The sequence below is a fragment of the Lygodium microphyllum genome, chromosome 23 (genome assembly GCF_053477565.2).
Source record: "Lygodium microphyllum isolate KBCC chromosome 23, Lygodium_microphyllum_v1.1.10, whole genome shotgun sequence".
Lineage (NCBI taxonomy): Eukaryota > Viridiplantae > Streptophyta > Polypodiopsida > Schizaeales > Lygodiaceae > Lygodium > Lygodium microphyllum.
In genome coordinates, this window is record NC_141157.1 from 43371280 (window position 1) to 43396710 (window position 25431).

The 25431-nt window shown below is 38.2% G+C and overlaps 1 protein-coding gene across 1 annotated transcript; it reads right to left on the reverse strand.

The window, feature by feature from the left end:
* Positions 1–298: 298 nt before the first annotated feature.
* On the reverse strand, positions 299–2036 carry LOC148016110 (indole-3-acetate O-methyltransferase 1-like). The gene is made up of 2 exons (XM_087663868.1): positions 1641–2036; positions 299–577 (listed from the first exon to the last, which is right to left on the reverse strand). The coding sequence occupies exons 1-2, from the start codon at positions 1938–1940 to the stop codon at positions 299–301; spliced, it is 579 nt and encodes a 192-aa protein (XP_087519994.1). The 5' UTR covers positions 1941–2036.
* Positions 2037–25431: the final 23395 nt, after the last annotated feature.

Sequence of the window (25431 nt, forward strand, 5' to 3'; positions counted from 1 at the left end):
TTATATGCTTGTGGTTGGATCAATGATAAGATATTCATTACTAGAGGAAAAACATTAGTTGAACTATGAGACATAGTTAAAATATATCTCATTTAAAGAGATGTTTCAATTGGTATTCTATCTTTTGTCTCTATGATAAAGTTGTTAGCTTAAAAACGTGTTTGGATCAAGTTGTGAAGAAAGTGTTGCAGGCGGTTCTAAGGATTTTGTTGAAGAGAAAAGTCTTCCAAAAGAATGCTTAACATTAGGAAAAGCCATAAACAAAATAATAATAAATTTTAATGGAAGAAAAATGCACCTAATTCACCATCTCATTCCATGTATCCTCCACAAAGGCACACCCCATGTAATCGGAAAGGTTGAGATAATCATGACCTTCATCACGAGCAAGTGTGAGAACGAACATAATAGCATTTGTAGCCATCTCATCAACTCTACACTTGAAAAATCGAATCAAATCGGCCTTCGATTGTCTTGCAAAAGCTTGAGAAACTTGTGGTCTTTGGTCATTACCCCAAACCCAAACATGACCTCCATTCCATGAAGGGGATGACTTGTCCAACACATCAGGTGGTACCTAATATGATCATATATAGAGTAGAGAATGCAAGTTAATTTTTGTTAAAAAAGAAAGGATGGGGAATATAAATTAGATTCTCTATCACATATCATACATGTACGACTTGTTTCATGCTTTTTAAACAAAAAGTGGAGGAAGAATAGAAACTAGATGATATATCACCACAATACCTATTCCAACTAGTTTTATGTTTTATAAATAAAATATGGAGGATGAGAAATTGTGGTGAGAAAACTCTTCTGTCCTTAAAGTTTGAAGTTTGAGCCATTCGAACATTTAAGGAGGCTTTTATCAAAGAAGATATTGAACTTTAATAATCAGACGTGTAGCATTAAGGACTAACATTGAAGGGTTGCCTAATGTTTCAAGCAACAATGAACATCTTCAAACACTCTTACCTTGAGACAAGTTAATGAGTTTTGTTAGACATTTATACATGCTTGTAGAAATTTAAAATGTGGCAATCATTTAAACCAACTCAATCTATCGTTTGATTCGCAAATATGTTGAACATAGAAGAAAAGAACATGTTGTGACAAGGCAAAGTGATGAATAGTACAAGGTAAAAAACGACTCCATCAATTAATGTAAGCCTTGAAATTCAAAAGGATAAAGTAGGACGAGAAAGCTTCTTTAGGGTGAGGGGGACTAATTGTGAAATGGGTGGAGAAAGCAAACACTTGGGGGGCTAGTATTGTAACCAAAAAAGGGAATATGGCTAGAGTCTTGCTTAGGTGTAACTCATTGATTTGTTAAAAAGTGTCACATTAGTAGCTCACAACTTTACATGTATATCACGACCTTGACAGACCCCATCCCTCCTCTTCTCTCCCCCCCCCCCCCCCCAAAACCATATCTCTCAAATTACGTAAAATTCAATGTTAGGCTTGCATGGAAATGAAAAATTCAATGTTAGGCTTGTTCAATTCCTCTCGATGACCCCTATGCGGTCATATGTACGGATCTAAAAGACTTACTGTTCTATACTTTCCCTCGTTTGCCTATGCGCTTACCCGCAGTAATGCGACTGTGGCTAGCAGACCAAAAGAATGCAGCCCACCTGAGACAGCCAGTGCAGAGCGAATGCACAGCTAACGAAGTTGAGGCTTCTTGATGGGAAGAGGCGGTCGTAGAAGGAGCCCGGCACCCCCGCTGCATACACTCTGGTGATAAGAGACTGATCATCGGTGCTTGATGATGCGCAGGAGAGGATATCACGATTGGGGGCGGCAGCCAGACATCGAAACAGATGGTTGAAGTCGTTAGACGGAAGGTCCGAGAAGAAGTACTGGATCTCCATCATGGCACGACCCTCAGTATTTAATAGATTGTTGCGATGATCAGGAACGTCCTTAATCATGGCGGCCGGATAAAGATCAGGCTGGTGATCGGATACAGTATTACGGTCAGTATGATTATGATTATCAGTTAACCCTGAGAAGCCCTGACTCAAGGCATGCACAATAAACTTAGCATAGGCGAGGGCATTCTCGCCATAGGAGCACCCCAGGTCTGCTACGGCGACATGGTGGGCATTATTGCTATGATTATAATCATGCCTAATTAGTGCGCGCCCAGCATTGCTATTAGTGCAGTGACCAGGTGCGCTTTCCCCTCCTTCGAATTCTTCGATAGCTTCCTTTGATCCAGTGATTCTACCAGATCTTACATTGATCATATTATCTACTGCGAGGCGGACGGCTTCTGCCAGGTGAGGCTTTGCATAGGTATTCAATTGATATTTGATTTACATGATTGGGTTTTATTATATTTGAAAAAGTAGTTGTTAAGTTTTGTCATTTGTTGCAATATTTATGCTTGAATGTTGGATTCATTTTAAAACAAAAATTTTGATTTGATAATGTCTAGATGCATGAAAACCACCTCTTGCTTGGGTGCTTTGGCTCAATTAAGTGTAAGAATTGCATTCATGACATTATTGGCAGGATTCTTGCCCTTGATAAATCCATACTAGTGCTTGTTGATATATTTGCTAAATAGGGGCATCAATTTATTAGACATGGCTTTTGCTAGGAGCTTCTATACCATGTTCAGCAAGGAGATAGGTCTCCAATGATTGAGGCAGGTGCATTGTTTCTATTTCGAGATAAGGTTGATCTTCAAAATAGTTTTGATGGACTACATACTAGTTCTAGTGAGATTTCTAGGATGAGGTCAAGGATGATCTATGATGTAACCATGAGAAGAAATATCATGTGCCCTAAGGAGAGAGTCAAGACTCCCAAAAAAGCATGATGTAACCATGAGAAGAAATATCATGTGCCTTGAGCACATAGAGTCAAGACTCCCAAAAAAGCATGATCAAAGCAATAAACTCAACAAAGCTAACAAATTATGCCTTGAATGTGGTGTCAATCACGTGTGCTAATTGCCCAAAGAGGAAAGCCTCCATAAGTAACAAATTATGCCTTGAATGTGGTGTCAATCACGTGTGCTAATTGCCCAAAGAGGAAAGCCTCCATAAGTAACAAATTATGCCTTGAATGTGGTGTCAATCACGTGTGCTAATTGCCCAAAGAGGAAAGCCTCCATAAGTAAGGCAATCATGTAATGAGTTCCTTTAAGTATTTTTGGGGTTAACTTCAATGAAGATTTTGAATCCATTTTAGTAAATGTAATGATGAGAATGGTAGCTCATCATTCTTTTTTTAGAGGTATTTTAGTAAAAGAATGTCTCCGAAAATTAGAGAAGGTTTATGCTCTAGTTACTTTTTCAAGAGCGCTTCTTCTTCTTCATTCTTCAAGCCTTGATGGAACCTATAATAAGAAATCTCTATCTTTCTTCTCGATCTTCATTTTCTATCAAGAATAGAGAATAGAATGACCTATTGGGGATCATTTGGAGATTACCAACCACCATTATGTAGTACCTTAACTAACTTGAAGGCCATAGGAGTAGCCTCATATTTTTTGGTGCTTTTGATCTACAAGGGTTTACTAATCAGTAATGACATAGTCATCATTAGTAACTTCATTCTTTGACTCATTTACTACATCTTAGCAAATCATTTCATGAATCTTGAGCTCTACTCCTACTCTTCTTTACTTTTTTTCATTCTATGAAATCCTAAAAGACAATAGGGTAGCCATGGCTTCTCTTCATTAAGCTCTCAAGTCTTGATAAAAGGCTTCCTCTATAGCTTCTTTGGCTAGTGGAAATTAAGAATCTTGAGTCAAGCTTTAACACTTCTTGTAGCAAAAAAGCCACTTTTATGGCACTTGGTCCCTTTATAAAAAAATATATTTCTCCTTTAAAAGAAATATTAAGAAGAAAATGTTTTAGAAACATGTGATCAACACAAGGTAGTAGTTGAAAAAAAATAGAAAGGGTAAAAGAAAAGCTAAAAAGTGTATATTCCTATGTCTACCATTGGGACCATTTTTGCAAGAAAATGATAACTTTTAGTACTCCTAGTCAAAACCATCTTTTAAAAAAAACTATCATGCTAAAATTTCACGAAAAATACCTTGCTATATATAATATGTATTTTTAAAAGATAATTGTAATTAAATAAAAATTGTTAACATTTTCAAGAGCTCTAGATAGTATTGCTAAGTACTGCTTTGACCAATTTTCATGTCCTTTTGAAAATCCAATTTCACTACACAATGAATTTTCACTTGGAATTTATTCGAAATCCTTTATTCTAGTATCTAAAAATATTAGTAAAGTCCCATCCAATTTTGCACTATCTTAGAAGTTAATAACTAGATTTCTAAAATTTAAATGTTCGGTAAGGGAAGAATGCTCATATTGAAGGAGTGTAATGACAGAAAATCATTAACAATGTAACTCTTATAAATTTTCACTGAATATTGTTAAAAATATTATTCTCTTTTGCATTATTCTAGTTGAAGTCATTAGCTCCATAGTGTTCACCACATGAAGAATAATAATTGTTATGTTTCATCATGAATACTCGGAGTGGGACTTTATGTCTTCCTTTCCCATTTCATGTGCCCTTTTGGAATTATGGAACTTTTTTTTTCCGTATTATCATGCTTAACTTTTAAGGATGAAGAATCTTTCTGAGAGGGAAATACATACCTATTAGTATTATATAAAGCAAAGGTACCATGCCTTTTCTCTTATTGAAAATTTTATCCATGTTCAAAGTCTATAGTTGATCCTCATAGTGCTTTAATGAGACCAAGAAACTTAATAATATTGTGATTATTTTACCTTTTATCCTAGAAAGTTCTTACACATCTCATTGAAATACAAGAAATGATTCCAAAAACCTAAATTGTAGTTAAAAATCATATTGTAAAAAGCAAGACAAAATATCAAATGAGCCATGCTAGCTTCTTAGTACAATTTTACTTAGAGTATTTCATACCATAAAGAGGATGTGCTAAATTTTGGATATATGAACCATCATCATGATAAGGATTGCCACTTAGTATAATAGCAATGGTGTAACTACATTCAAAACTTAGGTAATACTTTTTGTAATGGATGCATTTTTTGCAACTCAATGTAAATTTAACTTGTGAATTTTAGGAACAGAAGTCAGATGATTCCAAAAGTACATGACCCAAAGGACAAGTTGGGAAAATATTGGTATGTATGTGTGAATTGAACTTTTATGGTGAATTGTAAATTGAGCTTATGAAATTTAAAAAAGTTAACATGATTCAAAAGGTGTCACCTGACTCAAAGGATACACTAGGAAAAGCTTGGTTAATGCATGAGAAAATAAATTTTGCAGTCAGTTGTATATGTGCGGGGCATGATAAAAGGATAATCACCTTACAATATATCTACATTCCATCTTAAGGATGCATCTTATATAGTTTTGGCCAATTTGACAAGAAAAGAAAAAGTATAATAAGAAAAAAAAATTATACTCTCTTTCACCATGCTAGGAAAATGTATTCCCTAGCTTGAGAACTGCGATGTCTAGCACATACAGTGCATAATGTAGATCAATATCTTAATTATGATAGACTATCAACTACATCATGTGCATAATCTAGTTTAAATCTTGATGCTGCACATATATTTTAAACATACTATCATCTAGATGAAATGGTTAATTACAATGACTTCAGGCATTTGTTTATGGTTTCCACTATGCAATGCATTGGATTGAATTCTAAAAGGTCCATTTTTTTTGTGTTTTTAAAAAGGGGTTTGATGCAGTGCATCGAAATGATGAGAAAAAATACATGTTTTTCAAAAATCCAATGCAATGTATCGGATTTTATGACAATTACGACACCAAAGACACTTGCTCCAGTCAAGATGAAGCGCTCTTTGCTATCATGGATAGCTCGAGTCATAGCTTTAAAGTGAGGCTTTGTAACTTGTTGGTGCTTTCGGCTTCTCACTCGTGTCATAGCTTTTGATTATGCAAGCTATGATTGTGTAATATGGATCCCCTTTGCCTCATACTAATGGCATTGTATCCTTTGCGCCTCACAGACTTGTTGGTTGACATTGTCATCACCAATCAATGTGGCCAAGTTAAAGATTCAATATAATTAGTATAGTGTAATTGCTCCTACCAACATTAACTAAGATTAGTGCTAATGGATTGCTTCTCCCCCCACTGGTGGTGGCCACTCTTCCCCTCCCCAAACTGACAAACAAACAAACCCCACGACAAACAAACAAACCTCACTGAATGATGTTGGATACTCTTGAGGCCATGATATAGAATGATAAAACGTATAGATATTTGGAAATTAAACTTTCCAAACAATGCAATGCCCCATTTATTTGATAAGGCCTACTTCATCTTAGATGGAAACTAGTTGGGAATAGTTTAGCAAAGTAAGGACATGAAATACTTATCTATTAGCAAAGATGATACCCTTATTTTAAAGGTGCCTTAAGTTAAGATATTTTAGGGGTATGTGAGCAACATATGGCATTCACCTGATCTTTTGCTCTAAAATCCTTATGCCAATAACTACATTAAAATTGAACTTGAAGTGGACTACCTAATGGGTAGACAATTCTCTCAAATTGTATTTGAACTATATTTAATTATGATGCAATGTTTTAAGGATATTTAACCAAAATGAATTTCACATTTTTGGGGGTTTTTATCACAATCTTAGAAAACTATCTTTCCAATTGAAAAAGCATCATGTTCGAACAATCTTCCTCTTATTAAATAATATATTATAACTAATTTGACAAATTTCAAAGATTGTTCTTAGTGAGATGAAATTGCTCTCTTATAAATGCAAACTTTGTCTAAAAATGTTAAACAATGTTGGAAACCTTGAAATATTCACAAAGAGTCTAAATTCCAATTGTCTTTAGAAAAAAATTATGTTAAAGTTAGGCCTTTCTTTCAAAACTAACCATTTTTTTGCCTTAATATTCTCATGAGAAACATGCAACTTACTCAAAAGGTTTGCAACTATGTTTAGATCTATGTGGCTTTCTCTTTTCGGGACCTTTTCTTTAAAGCCTAAATTTCTGTAGTTTTCCCAAAAGTTCTCTTAAATTTTTCATAATTTTACAATAAGATTGATTTAATACATCAATGTTTAATGTGCTTTTTGTATATTTAAACTCTAGAATATCAAGTCTCATAAAAACCCGGTGCTTATCATTTTCATGTTATGCATTACATCAACTTCCCTTTAAACTTATGTGTCTTTTTTTAGTAGCATCACATCAAGATGTGCAAAAATATTTACACTTTTGTTACTAACTTGATGTAATGCATCAACTTGTTCTATAATGTTTACATTAAGCGTCACTAACTTGTTGTTACAAAGTTGTTTTATTAGCTTGATGTAATGCATCAAGTTTCCTTGTAAATCATAGAAGATTTTACATCAACTTGATGCACTGTATCAAGCTAGATAGATCACTATATGCATTTTGTATCAATTTGTTGCATAGCGCATCAAGTTGCCTAAGAGATTATACTTGTTCTTGCACCAATTGATGCACTACATCAAGCTTCATATTAATTTGATGAGTGCATCAAGTTGCCATGTAAATCATAATAGTTTTTGCACCAACTTGATGCATTATGTCAAGCTAGATGGAATATTGTATATTTTTCATATCAACTTGATGTAGCACATCAAGTTGCATCATAAATCATACAAGTTTTTGCATCAACTTAATGCACTACATCAAGCTACACAGAATTGTGTGTGTTTTCCATACTAACTTGATGCAGTGCATCAAGATGCTTTGTAAGTCATACAAGTTTTAACATTAGCTTGATTGGTTGTATGGTAGAATATTGTATATTTTTCATACTAACTTGATGTTCAACATCAAGTTCCCTTTCAAGAAATACAAGTTTTTGCACCAACTTGGTGAACTACATCAAGTTGCCATATAACTCATTGAAGTTTGATACTCACTTGATACACTTTATGTAGTGCATGAAGTTGACATGGATGGATGTTGTGTATATGTTTATGGACATAAACAATGTTGGTGTTATATAGAAAGTGATTCTGTGCACACACTTATAAAATTGATGTACCAACTCGATCTTGCAGATGAAGTTTGTGCAATGCATCAATCAACATTTGAATAAATGAATCTTTTGTATGAATCAGTACATTGCATCAACATGTTCAAAGATGTAAGAAGGTGATAAACCACTTTATTCTTCAATCTTTCATGGCACAAGCCAACATGATAGTATAGCACATGCATTAAAGAATGACCTTCATTGAGTGTAGTATGTGGTTGTAATGAATGAGGCTAAGAGGAGAGAGGATAATGAGAGAGAGAGAGAGAGACCAAGATAGAAAAAGACTAGAAGAGGAGGGAGAAAGAGAGCACAGAGGGAAGAAAGAGGAAGGAAACCATGGAAGCTAAAGGAGAAGGTGAAGAGTGAGTTCTTGATTATTTTTGGATGCCCTAAACTAGGTCTCTTATACCTTTTATACCTTAGTTAGTGTAGTTGGCTATCTAATCCCTAGTTTCCATGCACCTTGCTCGTTACATTCCATCTTGAACCGGAAAGTTTTGGCCCTATAAAACAAAAGACAACAAGAGAACATGCCAGAGTGGCTAGTCAATGGGGCTACAAAGTACTACTCTAATTAGCATTAGAATGCAAAGACTGGAGAAAGGAAGGGTGCATAGCCAAGGAGAATCGGGGTAGGGGGCAAGGTATGTTGACATGCATACCATGGCCATGTTTGCAAGGGAATAGTGCCACCAATTCATTTTAACTGAGGGCATGAAGACTGTGGATAGCATGCTTTCCACCACAAGCTTGTTGAGATAAATCTATTATAACTTTTGATGGGCTACTCCAAATGGGGCATGCTGCATGTAAAAATGGAGCTTATGACAAGTACTTTTAGTCTATTTATCGAATAATTGGCTATTATTAATGTAGGTACAAAAATGTTCTAAAATAGAGTGTTGTTTGCATGCAGTCAAGGGCCAAAATAAGGCAGGCAATCTTCAAGCCATTGAGGCTTCTTGAGGTGGGGGTATTGTGCTAAGGAGATGTTGAGCTAAGTAGAGATTTTTCAAGCCATACTATTGTCTTGGATCAAATGGATAATGTGCATGGAGGGCATCAAGAGGGTAGCAATCATCCACACAAGTGTGAGCCTCCTCACTGCTTCTCAAGTCAAAAGAATAACCATGATCCAATACATCTATAGTATCGTAGAAGTAATCCTTAGGGTCATCCTCATCTATTGTCACATCCTTCAAGATAAGTATGCTAATGATTTTAGGCTGTTTGTAAGCACATTTAGATGCATGATCCATAATGTACTCTTTCCCACATTGGAAGCATAAACATTTCTCTTGACACCCTTGAAAGAGGTCCACTTGATTGCCTTGGATTGAAGTGGGTCTTGGTGCATTTTTGGCCGATTGTGTACTGTTTGTTGCCTAATAGTTTAACTACAATTTGGAAGCATTAAATGGTAGGTATGTTGGTATTTTATCCCTCCTAGAGGGCTTGCACTACAACAAAAACGAGGCATAGACGCACATGTTAGACGCGCAAAGTCGGGCGCGTCTATCACAGCGTCTATAAGTGCGTGTAAATGTGCGTGTAAATAGACATGAATTTTGCGTCTATATATCCGCAAAAATAGACGCTAATATAGACGCGCCAGCAGACACACAATTATTTAACCACCTAAAATTAGCAATTCACATAATTAAAAAACCAAAGTTAATAATTATTTAACCACCTGAAATTGATTCTTGAGCATGCACGTGTGCGCATGATAAAAACCATAGATTGAAGAATACACATTGAATCATTGAATTAAAAAAATAGAGTTAATAATTACTTTTTCATTGCTCTCTAATGTTTCATTGCTCTCTAATGAATGGTAGTTCCTCCAGTTGACAAGCCCGATATAGTAATTAGCGGCAAGCGACAGAAACCTTACAATTAGTAGCCTTTGCATATATACCTGCTCGCATTGTTGAGGTAGTACTAATGTGTCATTCTTGTTTTGGTGAAATTTTGTAGAGTCAATGATTACAAAACCACTTGGATGACATCTGATTGTGCAATGCTCACCATTTGTTACCACTTCTTTAAACCACTTCACATCCAGTACATATATAAAGAATCGTCTGAAGTCAAGCTTCAGAATATATTGGATCAAGCCACAATAACCTTCCATGGTACCATTGGCATCCTCGAAGTGAGCAAGGACACCACAATCTTGGGTATTTCTCTTTTCATCTATACATTGAGTTCGAAGATGTTTACCCTCACACCAAAGTGCATTGAATAATGTGCACTAGTAGTAAAAGATAAAAGATCAAACATGTCAATTATTTATATAAAATAAAACTTATAGAAACAAATTAATTGATAGTATGTCTCACCTTTGATAAGCAACCTCGTGCGTATTCCCACTCTTCTTGAGATATATTAATTTCCTCCTCTTTTTCCATTCTCTCCATTTTCTCATGTAACCAATCTATATCAATATGACGTGGGAGCGCATTTAGATGATCTGGAAATGAGACATTACGTCCATATCTAATGCAAAATTCTTGTCTTTCGCTTTTTCTTCTTGCCCTTGCTTCATTATATAGTGTCACCCATTTGCTCATTATATTACTATTGAGCACACAAAAACTATTTAACTTACGAAGTTCTTCTTTTGTTAGCACTTTACTCATTCCTTTTCCTTGAGGTACTATGGAGGTCATCCTCAAGTCTTCATCATCTTTCCATAGTCGTGGTTGAGAGGGATCCACTTCAGTAAGATATTCAGCGATATAAACAAGGGATGATTGCACTAACCAACCCTCAGCCATGCTTCCCTTAGGCCGTGCTTTTTGCCTCACAAAATCTTTCAAGGTTTTCATGAAGCGCTCAAGAAAAAACATCCACCTTCATGAACTGCCCCACAAAGTGCGATCTCATCAATCAAATGTACGAGTAAATGTAATTGAATAGTTAAAATGGATCGAGGAAAAATTTCCTCCACTAAACAAACCACCTCAACAGATAATACTCGAGCATCTTGCAATGTGTTTGGATCAATTTCCTTCGAGCTCACGTATCTGTCAAGATGTATGATGTGCTTGTTTATTTTTGTGTGGAAATTCAAAGATATATAATGAAAAAATACAATGTATACACACCTCACAAGCTCTCCCATCTTGTAAATGATATCACGTACATCTTTGGATACACAATGGGATATGCTATAAGTAGGAAGTACGAACTGAATGTAAACAATATTCATAGATCAAATGATTAGTTGAGGAAAAAGTCATCATACCCCAAAGTTTACACATAGTTACTCCACTAATTACTATATTCATGGTTAGAGATACCCTTACTTGAATCATTTTGTGCCAATCGTGGGACTTCAAACGAGATAGTTGCTCCACACCTCTTTTCTTTTTCTTTATGAAGCTCCCTTGAGACATCTCATACATCCTGTGGGTGTTCGAAAGCTATATATTTGTTCCTTCACTATTTTTTCCTCGTTCTTTGACAACATCCAAGGTGCATGGGGTAGCTCAATCTTTCCTCTGGGTCCAATACGTGGCCAGGCTCGTCTCATGCGACCAATGTTACATAAATCCTCCCTTACATTAACTGAATCACGAGCCCCTATCAAGTGATCCCATAATGTAGATACAACATTTTTGAATATGTGTATGGGGTCCAATAGGTGATTGATCTTGAGTTCAGTCCAATACGGAAGACGAAAAAATATAGAGAACCTAACAAACAAACAATATATTATGTAAACAATTCATCATGCTAAATACTTTAAAGTCAATCAAGAGAAATGCACTTCCAGGAATCAGAAGGGACAATATATCTACTTCAATAACGCATCCAAACTGACATTACTCCATCCATAAATTGTTTGCAAGTTAAGTATCTCGAGGGACGCACGAAGAACGAAGTACGTACAACCTTCATACAACGGAGTAGATGATGCTACATATAGTGGATCATCTGGCTTCGTAGAGTGACCTTCTCCCTGAACCGGTTGCGAAAATAGATGGTGTACCATGTTGTCCAAAATCTCATCCTCTACGACTTGATGGGGCATTTCATGAGGGCTACTATCATGGTCGTCAGTCTCTACTCTTCTTGAAGACTCTGCCTCCTCGCGTCGATGTTTTGCAGCCTCTCGATGCCCGGGAGGGAGCATCTGAGGATGTGGCACCGCATTCTGCTCAACCACAAAAGGGAGTTTCATGTACGTTGATATATAATTCCCGTAACATAGACATGCAATCTTAGTGGTAAAAATAAACAATGAATACCGGTGTTTTTTCTCAGTCCCATTCTCCATACAAGCTGAGGTGTGACATTGCAATTCGACGTGCTCGAAAAATACACCCTCGACAACGATCACACATGCATTTAATTTTTCGTCATAGCCATGTATCTCGATTATGAAGACACAATGTTTCATCCTCACTTGAGGATGTGCTCATTGACTCATCAGCTTGCACCGCACTAGGTGATGACGACGTTGACATGATTAAACCTAATTCATAACAACATCAAAATATTTGTCATTCATATGTTTACATAAGATCTCAATTTTAAATACACAAAAGTTATCATAAATACATTAAAAATTATGATAAGAATTCACTATCAAAACTTATCTTAAAAACAAAAAATTATGACAAAGCCTAAATGTGCATCTATATCCGCGTTTACCTATGCGTCTATATTGGCGTCTATTTCCACGTCTATGTTCGCGTCTATCTGAACAATAGACGTGCATATACATGCAAAAATAGACGCACACGTCAAAATTCAAACCATACTTAAATCATTTCTTTTCAAACTGTGCCTTTCCTTTCTTGCATTTTTTGTGGTTCTAAAGCTTGAGTTTAGCCGACATGCAGTCTCTTCATGCCTCACCTAGTCTCTTCATGCCTCACCTCCTCATGACTCACCTCTTCTTTCATTTCAAACACACAAGAAGGGAAAAAGGAAAGCTAAGGAGAGGAAGAAAGAGAGAACAAGAGAGAGGAGAACAAGAAGAAGCAACAAGCAAGCAAGCAAGCATCAAGGGAGGGTAACTTACCAAGGAGAGGAAGAAGCGCCACCACCCACCACACCTAACACCCAAGGTGTCTCTCTCTCTCTCTCTCTCTCTCTCTCTCTCTCTCTCTCTCTCTCTCTCTCTCTCTTTGTTTCTCTCTTCCTCTCTCTGCTCTGTCTGTGTATTTAGGATTTGTGATTCCATTATGTATTGCATTTTGTAAATCATCAATGGCGGTCGTCGGCCTAAAATCAGCCGACCGAGCGCGTCTGATAGCGTGTCTACATCTCAGTGTAGACGTAGATATAAACGCGAAAAATGTTTCCTCTCATAGCATCTGAGGGCGCATCTTAGTGCGCGTGTGCTGGCGCGTGTGCTCTGCAGTATACACGCAATGATACACGCGTTGCACAAAAGGTTGACCTGTAGACTACAAGCGATTATACACGTGCATTGACCTGGAATGTGCATCTGACAATGCGTCTGCGCTGCATCTTAGATGCGCAGATAGATGCGCTGGACAGAAGGTTCACTCTGGAGTGCGTCTGAGGGCGCGTCTAACCTGCAATTTAGACGCGGGGATACACGCGCCAGGTCTCCCAATTCTGATAGTAAACAATATATTTTTGCAATGATAAATGTGACCAATCCCATGTTTGTGTTTATCAGTTTTCTTGTTTATGAGAAGCATTAGCACTTAAGTTTTATGCTCAATGTCTAAAGAAAGCTCTTTGAAAATGTAGGTAATATATGATTTTTTGTATGCAAATAAATTTGTCTTTTTCCTGTGTTTTTTTTGCAAATGTCGTATCCTGGTTCATCTAGCAATGACCCGGATGTGGATCACATGAATGATACATTGGCCTCCTTTGGCAGGGGGGTCAATGCATTTTTTGAAGGTTTTCCTAGTAGGGAAGACTTCATGGGAGAGATGACCAGACACCTTGGCCGCTCTCCCACAACGGACGAGGTGTTCAATGTCATGTCTGGGACGCCTCTGACGTCTTTGCCTGGCACTACTTCCCAGACTCCACATGCAAGTACTCCATATGCAGGTACTCCACGTGCATCGGCTGAAGCACAAGCATCTGCAGAAGCACGTGCATCTACAGAAGCTCGTGCGTCCAGCGAGGCAGAGGGTAGTCGACAGAGAGGAAGGAGGGAGAGTCGAGGGGGAGGACGAGGCTTGTGTGGGGGTTACCTAGGAGGTGGCGAGCGATCACCTTCACCAGTAGATCACGTAGAGGAGGTTGTACACTAGTACTATAGAGTTACAGATGCTGGTGGAATCTTTCATGATGATGAGGGAAGGGATGTAATGGCGTACATGAGGAGCGTCGTGCATGCGACGTATAAAGATTGTTTCATTGCCTTCAAAAATCAGAAAAGCGACTTGTGGCAGGAGGTGTTGAGGGCAGTCCATAGGAGGTACCCAAATCCTGAGGGTCAACGATTCTCGGATGATTGGGGACGTACAAAAGTGAGGGATATGCTTCACAACAAAAGATCCCACCTCATGACACGGACCAGGGACTCACTGCGGAGGCTGGAGGAGGGGCGTGGAGCCTATAGCCAACCAACTATGTGCCACCGCATAGAGTGGAAGAAAGCCAAGAAGAAAGCAGCAGAGAAAGTGAAGAGTCGCCAGCACGGAGAGGTGCGACGGATCCAAAAGGAAACAATGGGATCGTTGCATTATGGATCGGGCGGCAGAGAGTCGTGGGAGGCAGAGTTTATAAGTATATTTTGATTTTTAGTTTTCTTTAATTTATATTTCTTTCAATTCTTTATATATTTTATTCTAATATATTGTGACTCATAATTGTTTGTATATATCTAAATGTTTTGCAGACTACCATCGTTGGTAGGACACCTACTCCTAGAGAGGTAGGTTACCATCGAGGCCATAACCGCGCAGCAACATGGCTTCACTTCTATGAGGAGGGTCTCATCACTGAGGACCAATACAACCGGGCCATGAGGATTCGACAGCCAGAGGAGGTATGTTTTTCTTACTTTCCTATTAAAAGTATAGCTAATTATAACTTTTTCTCTACCTTGTCTATGTAAGCAACCCTGATCTTTTGTATGTGTAGGCGAACCCAGATGTGGAGCATAGCGAGGAGAGGGATAGCGACGCTAGTAGCCATGGTGGTACTAGCGAAGATGTTTCCTCTTCAGATTCGTAGAGGAGCACCATACCTCCTCATGAGGCCTTCTTTTCTTGTATATGTATGATATCTCTTTGAGCCTACTGCTTGCGGCCACGCTTTAGATCGCAAGCACTTAAACTTCCCTTGTAAATGCTTTTGATATATAATGAATACATGGACTTTTATTTTCAATTCTCGTGCCCGTAAGATACATTGTCTTTTTCCCAAATGCATAATCTGATGTATGGGAGGGTGAAAAAAAAAACCAGAGATACATTGTCTTTTTCCCAAATGCTCTCTGGTTTTTTTTTTCCAGTTCTATTTTGCGCGTCTATCCACGTGTCTAAATTGCAGATAATCTGCGTTTATACGCGCGTCTATAGTGCAGACTACACGCGCTTATACACGCGCTTCATAATTCAATTTTAAAAAAGAAATTAAATATCTTTTTTTTTTAAGGACATTTTTTGTTTTCTGTTCGCATCTACCAGTGCTTGTAAGAGCACGTCTACCAGCGTGTTTATATGCGCGTGTATATGTGCGTCTATTGCGCATCTATTTGTGCATGTAAATTCGTTGATACATGCGATTATAGACGCGAAATGGTAGACGCGCAAATAGACGGGCGGATAGATGCGCCGGTAAGAATTTCTCTATATTCAAAAATCGCGTTTAAATGTGCGTTTATGAGGCCTTTTTGTTGTAGTGTTGATTGAGCTACCTACTTGCAAGCATATCATTTAGCCAATTCAATTGCATTGAGTAAGGTAGAAGTCTTTTGAGCCATTACATCATCTGACAAGCTAGACTATAACCAATAGATATACTTGTGCAATTTTGCATAATCACTAACACTTTCAACATACATGGTCAAATTCATGAATTGATTGGTATACTCTTGCACTATGAGACTACGTTGGCCAAGATGATACCATTGCCTTGCCAATCACTCTTATTTCACTAGGGATACAAAGGCTTAAACCATATGCATCCTAAAGCCTTCCCAATCAATGAGCTCATGATTCTCATGGCTAATTTAGTGCAACCGTGTGGGAAAATCCTTCTAGATGGAGAAAGGAAAATAGAAATATCTAATCATCAGTGAATGGGTAAATATTGAAGTATGACTCCAATTTGGAGATCCATCCTTCCAAGTCCGATAGGGATGGTGATTGCCCACCATTGTACTTGGTAAGAATGATCTTGTCATGGAGCACACGAGGGCCTTACTATCCATGAACACCATGCTGACCATTGTTGCCATACTGGCCCTCAATACCATGTTGTGGATGGGGCTTAGTTGGATAAGTCGTGTTGGGGCTCCTAGGGAGAATGGGTGAGTTTTTGCCAATGTAGGGTAGGAATCTCAGAGGGGGATTGGCTACATGGATGATGGGAGGGCTCAAGAGGGGCTTATTTGGCTGAGGGAAGGCTCACCAATCTCAAACGTGGAAGAACTGGGAATACTCTTAACTCCATGAACACCTTCAGAGCCATGAAATAAGTCCCATGGTAGAGGCCATTGTGATTCACACTAATTGGACTTGTTTGCCTTATCTTGTGCCAAGGTCATGGCTAATTGGGATATAAGAATGGTGATGTGTGCCAAGGTTTGCTGAGTCCAAGTGTTGGAAATGGTCATTTTTTAATCACAAGATATATTTTTGAGAGCATCTGACAATTATTGGCAACCATGTCATTGTGCCTTTCCATGTGGTAGATCTCATGCTGATAATTGGTGTGATTGAGCATACTATAAGAGTCCATATCATGCACTTTCTCTTGCATCTTTCCATTATAATCTTGTGCCAAGATAGGTTCCTCATTCATTGAGGCATGGAATCCCTAATCTCCATCTCAACCTCCTCATGGGCCTTGCCTTTACCTTTCTATCATGCCATTTGAGTGTAGTCCACATGACCCACCATTAGTAAAATAGGTGTAACTTCTAGTAGGAAACTCAGATTGAGGAGATTTTGAATTCAAATCAAAGGGTATGAATCCCTCTTTGAGATGATCTGTGAAAGTTTGTGATAGAAAATGATAAGAGAGTTGTGTAATTGAATCTTTGTGTCTATCCTAGAGTAGTTTGCATCCTATCCATAGTGATCTCAGTGCACAAAAATGGCAATATCTTTTTGGGGGGATTTTGATTCAAATCGATGGGGATGATGCCTCTTCAAGGTGCAATATAGGGTTCACTCCCAAATGCAATATAAAATTTATTATAGCTTGTGATTGTCTCTAAATGCTTGCAACTAAAACGCTACCTACCTTAGTTCAAACATACATTGCATGAGTGGCTCATGGGGAGCCTAAGCATCATAATAAGCCTCATCTTCACATATTGAACATGATTCCAAGTACTTTTAAGCATTAGTTTGCTCTACCATCACTACATAAGAAAGCCTCAGTGCCATAAATCTTGCATTGATTGCATACATGTCAATTTCCATTTCATCCCTAAAGTGCCTCATATCAGGGGGTTTCTCATCAGGAATGGGGTGATCATAGAGTGTACCTACACTTGCACACAATTATCGGGCCTAGGATCACCGAGAGGTGGGTAAAGTTCCTCGTAGGCCAAGTTGTATACCCCTTCATGGTCTTAAGTGGTAAGGGAGTGTCACCTCTCTTTTGGCTTACCACCTTGCTTGGCATTGACCTTTTTTCTAAGCTAAAGTATACATGGCACATTTTTAATTATTCAACCAACATGAGATGCACTCGAAAATAAACATTGGGCCTTTACATGAGATGCAAGAATTGAACAAGAGCTTTAGTGGGTCTTATCTTGGTAGTCCAATGACTCACTAATAGTTGTCACTTACCCTCTTATAATGGCTTATTATCCTCTTGGGATCAATTCACCACACACATGATAAGATAAGTGTTAGGGTCAACAATAACCAATTGGGAAGAGTTAACATGATGCATTGGAATGCAGATAGGAAGCAAGTGAGCTATTGATTCAATGTGGGTAGCATGCATTTAATGAATGACTCTACTAATAAGCCAATATGCATCCTTAATCTCTCCAAAAAAAGGAATAAGATTAGCAAGTGGATAAAAATGAGAGGTTAAGGTTTAATTAACATAAATCTTGAGTGTTTGAAGTAGATAGATCAAGCACCAGGCCGTAATGATCCAACTTCTCCATTAAGTCAGCGCAAGGAAACACTCCAATGGATATAATCTTCAAGAGTTTAGTGCTTGCTCTAATGGTGAGGGATCCCATGCTTGATCCCAAGATTGCTCTCAATGATTGGAAGCTTCAAGTGGAGCTTTCATGGCTGCCCATAAGAATTCTTTGCATGTTTTTAATCTAGGTAAATGGGACCAAGAATGGCTGAAGGGGATCTTGAGGAGGACTGATATTGAAGAGGTTTTGGATTTATTTGAGAGCTGAGGTTGAGACTCAATGGCTACCCAAAATATTTCACTGTTGTGCACTAGGGTTTTCATCTTGTGGGAGCTTCAATGCTTAAAGAAGAAGGTCGAACCATGATCAAGAGGGTGAAGAAAGATTATCTGAGCTTAGTAGGAGTACTAGAGAGGATGGATAGAGTTGGAAATGGAGTAGGGATGCCATGAGCAGCATTGAAAAATGCTCCACAATTTTCAAGCTACTTCCTGGCTGCTACGGGTGGGGAATCTTCAACAATATGGTGCTCTACTTGATGTTGGGGATGCAAGGAGTCAAGTTCTCATGGTTGTTGATATCCTAGAGAAGTGGGAGTGAAGATCTTGAGGTTCCTTAGGCCTGATAGCCATGGTAACTTGCAAGGGAATAAAGAGAAAAGGGTTGGAGCAAAAAGTAACCGAGGTTTTTACCCTCCTCTAACTCCTAATCCTCCAACTTTGTCATGGAATCCCTAAAAGCTGCATAGAAAAGAGTGCCAACTTACTAAATGATCCATTTTACCAAGGAGTCTACTTGTCACATTTGTGGTAAGACATGTTATTGGAAGAAGGATTGACCCAACAAGGAGAATAAAGACACAAAGAAGGAGAAAACTACAATATACTCAAGAGTAGTGGTTGCTCCTTCATTAGCCACTTTTTTCCATTTGGAGGTGATTGAGGATTCAACATTGGTAGCTATTGATGCTATGATGATAGTCCCATAGCCTCGTGAGTGGAATGTGGATAGTGGTGCTTCCTACTGTTGAGATATTAGCAATCAAACTTAATGTACCCTCTTTGTATGAGGCAGTTTGGGATGAAGACATGCAGGGTACAGGAATCCCATATGCACAGAAAGGGAAAACTGTACCCATCCAACAACTATAAAGCATTGTACTTGACTACCACTTTTGATAGATGAATGAATACATGATGATGCTTTTCTTTATCAGTTAGTGTTAGTCTTGTACTTGTCAGTCCTACCCAAGATTGTGTTTATGAGTCCAAGCTTCCGTCTTGGAACCTAATTCACTTGTGTAACAGTTGTGGTCTTCAGTCACATGTCATCATGAGTTTAGTCTATGCTTTTATGCTTACAAGCTGCCATAGCCATGCTCTAGATCCCACGTATTTTAACATGGTATCAGAGCTCAGCTGAGCATGGCCCAACTCTCCTTTCACTCCTCTCAGCTCCTTTCCATCTCTGCTTAGCTTAGTTTGAGTAATGGACCCTATCTCCAACTTCATTTGCATTCCTACCTTCAATGAAGCTTCCATGGTAGCCATAGCCAGCAGCACCCTATCAGCTTGAAGCTTTCATATCTCTCTCCACAGGCCAAATCTCTCCAAACTTCCATTTGGAAAAGTGTTTCTCTACTTCCACAGCTCCTCCTTGGCACCTCAATCATTGAGATTGGGCAAGTATAGCTTCAGCATTGCCTCTTTTTAGTGTCAGTGCCATAACTGTGTATGTGGACATCACCTACCTACCTCTATTGGAGCAGCCATATCTCATCAACCAAGCCATATCTCTTCAAGAATTCTTCTCGAGAGTTTTTCTTCAGGTCAAGGCGCAACTTCTTGGCACAAAAATCAAGGAGATTGATGCACACCATGCTGACATTTACATTTTTTCAAATCTAGGTATAGTTTTGACAGCGACCACTTTGAAGGCTTAGATCTCTCAACTCGGGAAAAATGAGTACAAACCCTCTTAGGGGGAGTTAGACCATTAGTGAAGGTCCTCCATCTTAAAGGGTTTGAGAAGATTCGACCTGTGGAGCTTGTGGGAGCTCATTTACTAGTTGATTGTTGCTGGTCCCTGTTTTGACAGGACAGCCATAGCCACTTACCTTCAAGCTCATTTTTCCTTCATTTTCTCTCTCTTGCCACTTAAACCAAGCCAAGGCCACTCTAATATAAAGTTTTTAGCAAGTATTCAACCATTAAATTAGCAAGGAGGGGAAGTTATGAAGTGTTTTTGAAGATCATCAAGTCAAACTCAAGCAACAAACATCAAATTTCAAACTAGTATCTTTTGATACTTCACTGCCATTGCTTGTGTCTTTTGACACATACAAAGATCAACTCATTGCTAGTTATTCTCAGTCATTTGAAGCTGATTTCCATCATGGGAATGACCAAAATCAAGTCTTTTATGAAGATGCTTCTCACGAAGAGTAACATTACTCTTGTTGCTCAATTCAACTACATGGAAGACTTGTTTATTCCGCTTGCAACGATGGATGGATTTACTTGTTTTGAAGAGCAATCGATGAATTTATTTGAAGATTTTGAAGATATTTTTGCTGCCTCAAAGACAATGATACCTTTGCTTGAGGGGGACATGGACATAAAGACTGATGCAACTATTGCAAGCAAAGTCAATGAAAAAGCAGATCAAGAGCACCAAAAGAACAAGAATAAGAAGAAAAAGCAGAAAAATCATGAAGACTTTGAAGTGGCAAACAAAGTGAAGTACAAGTATAGGACGCTAGACAAGTTAGAAGAAATGCTAAAAATCGCAAGGGCCTCATGGTCCTTGATCCGATTTTTATTGACTTTTTTAGCCTTGTAATGTCTAGCCCAAATGACTTTATCATAAGCTTGTAAAAATCCTCATGTAGCCTTGTACTACAGTCCCTGTAAGGCTCCTACTACAGCCTCTGGATGTCCATCATGTTTGTGGCACCCACACTTAGCCTTTTCTATGACAGCCTCTGGTGTTTTGCCATGTTTATGGTGTGCCCACACTTTGCAGGTGCTACTTTCACTAAACCTCTACACACTTTGTACTTTCTGGTTGTGATTGAGGAGGGAGGTTGAGATATTAGCAATCACACCTAATGTAGCATCTTTGTATGAGGCATTTTGGGATGAAGACATGCAGGTTGCAGGAATCCCATATGCACAGAAAGGGAAAACTGTACCCATCCAACAACTATAAAGCATTGTACTTGACTACCACTTTTGATAGATGAATGAATACATGATGATGCTTTTCCTTATTAGTTACCGTCAGTCTTGTACTTGTCAGTCCTACACAATATTGTGTTTATGAGTCCAAGCTTCCATCTTGGAACCTAATTCACTTGTGTAATAGTTGTGGTCTTTAGTCAATGTCATCATGAGTTTAGTCTATGAGCCATAGCCATGCTCTAGATCCTGCGTATTTTAACACCTACCACCACATGACTCCTCTATAGATGGTATTGCTTGCATGCATCCGATGCATGGGAAAATTCTCATTGATGGCAATTCCTTGATCCTTATCAAACACAAAGGTGATATGAAATTGATTTTGAATGGGCAAGGTGGTGCTCACACATTGGAGGTTCTCTATGTGCTTGGGTTTGGGATATCATCTTCTTTCAACTTATGGTTGAGTTTAATGAGGACTCCTTTTGAGTTCTTCTAAGTTCTTGATGGAGATTCTTGATAGGTCTTCTTGATAGGTCTTGCATTCTGAGTTCTTGATGGAGATTCTTGATAGGTTCTTTGTAAAGTCACAAGGAGAATGGAGTCTACAAGATGCAGACTTGATCATCCTTTACTTTTTTTTCTTCTTTCTTCTCACAAACTATAGCATGCTCGGTTTGTTCATCTCAACTACAAGGACCTAAGTAAGGTTGCTCATGGTTCTCATGCGTGTATATTTCTAGAGATTGGCGTGAGCTACCCACCACCTGTATCTTGCATTCATAGAAAGCAACAATGAGATGCTGAACAAGGCTTCATGAAGGGCAATTGCATCCTTAGAGCTTGTTTTGATGGACTTATGTGGCTAACGAGGATGGATTCCCTTAAGGATAGTTTATACTTTATGCTAATTGTTGATGATTTTAGCAAGATGACATGGGAGTATTTCATGGAGTTGAAGTTTGAAGCTCTCACACAATTTAAGGATTGATTAATCTTCTAGGAGAACATATCTAGTAGAAAACTCAAGACCGAGCATTTTGACAAAAGAGAGGAGTTTGTCTCCAATGAGCTAGCCACGTTTTGTGTAGATTGTGGAATTCACTAGGAGTTTACCAATACAAATACACCTTAGGAGAATTGCATATTGGAGAAAAAGAATTGTTGTGTGATCAATATGGCATGGACTATGATGGAGCATCAATAGATAACACATTGTCTCTGGGCTTGTTGGAAGTATAGCATAAGAATCCTATGTAAGCAAGGGTGTATGAGGGAAGGTGAGGTGTGAATGGACTAGAGGATAGGGGAAACCCTAACCCTAGCTCACTCAAAGGCTATATAACCATAGCCAAAGGTCACTCTTAGAAGATGAGAGAGTGTACTAGTTGTACTTTGAGCAACTTGATAAGCAAGATCTTTTTCTTGTACTTGAGCTCTCCTTCTCACGCTTCTTGAGCAACACATTTCTATCCTTTACCATTGATCCTCATTTTCTTCACATGATATCATAGCTTGGTTGAGTGATTGGAGTTGAGTATGCTTGTATCTCTATTGTCAAGCTTGAAACTCCATATCTAGCCATATCCATTGAGCTTGGAGGGCCTAGTGGAGATGATTGACAACATGTATCTTTGAGCCTTAAACTAAGGAGTTAATCCTCAACTCCAAGTGTCCTAGCTCTCGCACTTCAAAGGCTCAACATTCATGCATAGAAGGGTGTCATTACTCGTTTTCTTAGGAAAAGATGTAATTTTCATTTTTTTCTTTGCATAGCCATGAGAGGGCACAATGTTGGTAGTTTCCATAGGGATTTAGTAGCTCCCCAAGAGGGCTAACTCCACCTAAGAGGGTTTGCCAAAATTCCTTCTTTGCTGCTCACACTAAGTGAGACCCTAATTGTCAGTCTTCATATGGCAGCCATAGCCAAAAAGCTTCAAGCTTTCTAGTTTCAACCTTAATAATCCTAGTTGCCACTAACAATGATTCTAATAATTGATTAACTATCTCTCAAGTTCATTGTAGGTTTGAAGGCTCGTAGCACCTTGACCCAAAGGTGACTCTCAAACCAGTTTCCAACACAAGCATTTCCCTAAGCTTGGATATTAGTGTTCTTAAACACTAATGATCAATCTATTGATCATTTCTTGATGGAGTTTATAAAAAATTTGAATGTTAAGTTTGAGATATGAATGCCATTTTAGCACGGTCGTTAAGTGCTTATCTCATTAAGTGACACTATAAGGCTTTATGTAAAATTATAAATACATAAACAATGTCACTGCTCCTCTCCAAATGTTATCTTGTTGATTTTTAAATTAGATTTTAAATCAATATTAGCCTATTAATTATTTGATTTAAGCATAATTTCATTTGCTTCCACTCTTATTGCCTACTTTTTAAAGGGTTAGACAATGCTATTGCCTTGTGCAGTTGGTAAGACTTTCCTATCATGGCCTATGTTGATGTAACATCTCAAATCCACAAGTTTGATGGGAGAGATTTCCATCAATGGAAGATATTTGTGAAATATAAAATGATGGAGAGGGGTTACTAGCCCTTCATCAAAGGGACCAAGGCCATTGACCCATCCAACCCTACAAATGTAGAAGATGATGAAAGAGCCCAAGCTGTAATTATGTTGCACCTGGATGAATCCTTAATCCACCACATTGATTAAGTTGCAACTATAAAGGAAAAGTGGGATGAGATCAAGAAATTGTATAGTGCAAGAGGAAAGAACTCCAAAATCTTCCTCAAAGTAGAGTTCTTCTTCAGCTTGGAATACAAGCAAGGAGAAGCCTTGGGAAAGTTCATTTCCCACAATGAAGGAGCTAATGACCCAACTAGCTTTAGTCCAAGCTCAAGTTGCTGAAGAAGATGCCATCACAATACTTTCAAAGGATATAAGAAAAGTCTTTTCAACTCTTGTAACTACTCTGATCTTCAGTCCAAGCTCAAGTTGCTGAAGAAGATGCCATCACAATACTTTTAAAGTCTATAAGGAAAGTCTTTCCAACTCTTGTAACTACTCTAACAAATGTACCAAATCCTACACTTGAAGGTGTCATTTAGTCTTGTTCGCATGAGGAAAAAGGAAATCAAAAGGAAGGCAACACTAGTCAAGCATCTACCTCAACAATCCATGATCAACTCTTGGTTCATATTGTTTCCATTAACTGTTCATTTTGCAATAAAAAGGGACATATGGTAAGCAACTGTTGGAAAAAATATCCCAATAAGAAGTGTAAAAAATGTAAGTAAGCAGGACATATCACTAGTAAATATCCTAACTCCACTAAAGAAACAAAAGAATTGGAGGCCAGCTATGTCTCCAAAGCACCTGATGACCACCTTCTCTAGTATCATTTGTATCACCTTTTCATAAACATCCTTGTATTATAAAGGCATCACATTGATTGTTTGAGGAAGGAGCATTTACATGCCATGTAATCCAATTCCACCTTAGCATTTGGGGGGGTGGTATTAGAAGCATAATATGAGAACCCTATGTAAGTAAGGGTGCATGAGGGAAGGTGAGGTTTCAATGGACTAGAGGACAGGGGAAACCCTAAACCTAGATCACTTTGAGGCTATATAACTGTGGCCAAAAGTCGCTCTTAGAAGATGAGAGAGTGTACCACTTATACTTTGTGCAACTTAATAAGCAATATCTTTTTCTTGTACTTGATCTCTACTTCTCATGCTTCTTGAACAACACATTTCTCTCTTGCACCATTCATCCTCATTTTCTTCACAGGCCTGAAGTAGTGGCTATTGTTGTCCATATCCTTAATTAATCTCCTACATTAGATATGGTTGATATGATACCTTTTGAAATGAACTTTGGTTAAAAGCCAAATATCTCATATTTTAGGGTTTTTGGGTGCGATA

What these genes read in the sequence shown, in the direction of transcription:
- LOC148016110 (XM_087663868.1), bottom strand. Translation starts at nt 1,940, where the DNA reads ATGATTAAGGACGTTCCTGATCATCGCAACAATCTATTAAATACTGAG. An exon ending in CTCTGCACTGGCTGTCTCAG is followed by an intron (nt 578 to 1,640) that starts GTGGGCTGCATT and finishes TGATCATATTAG; the next exon opens with GTACCACCTGATGTGTTGGA.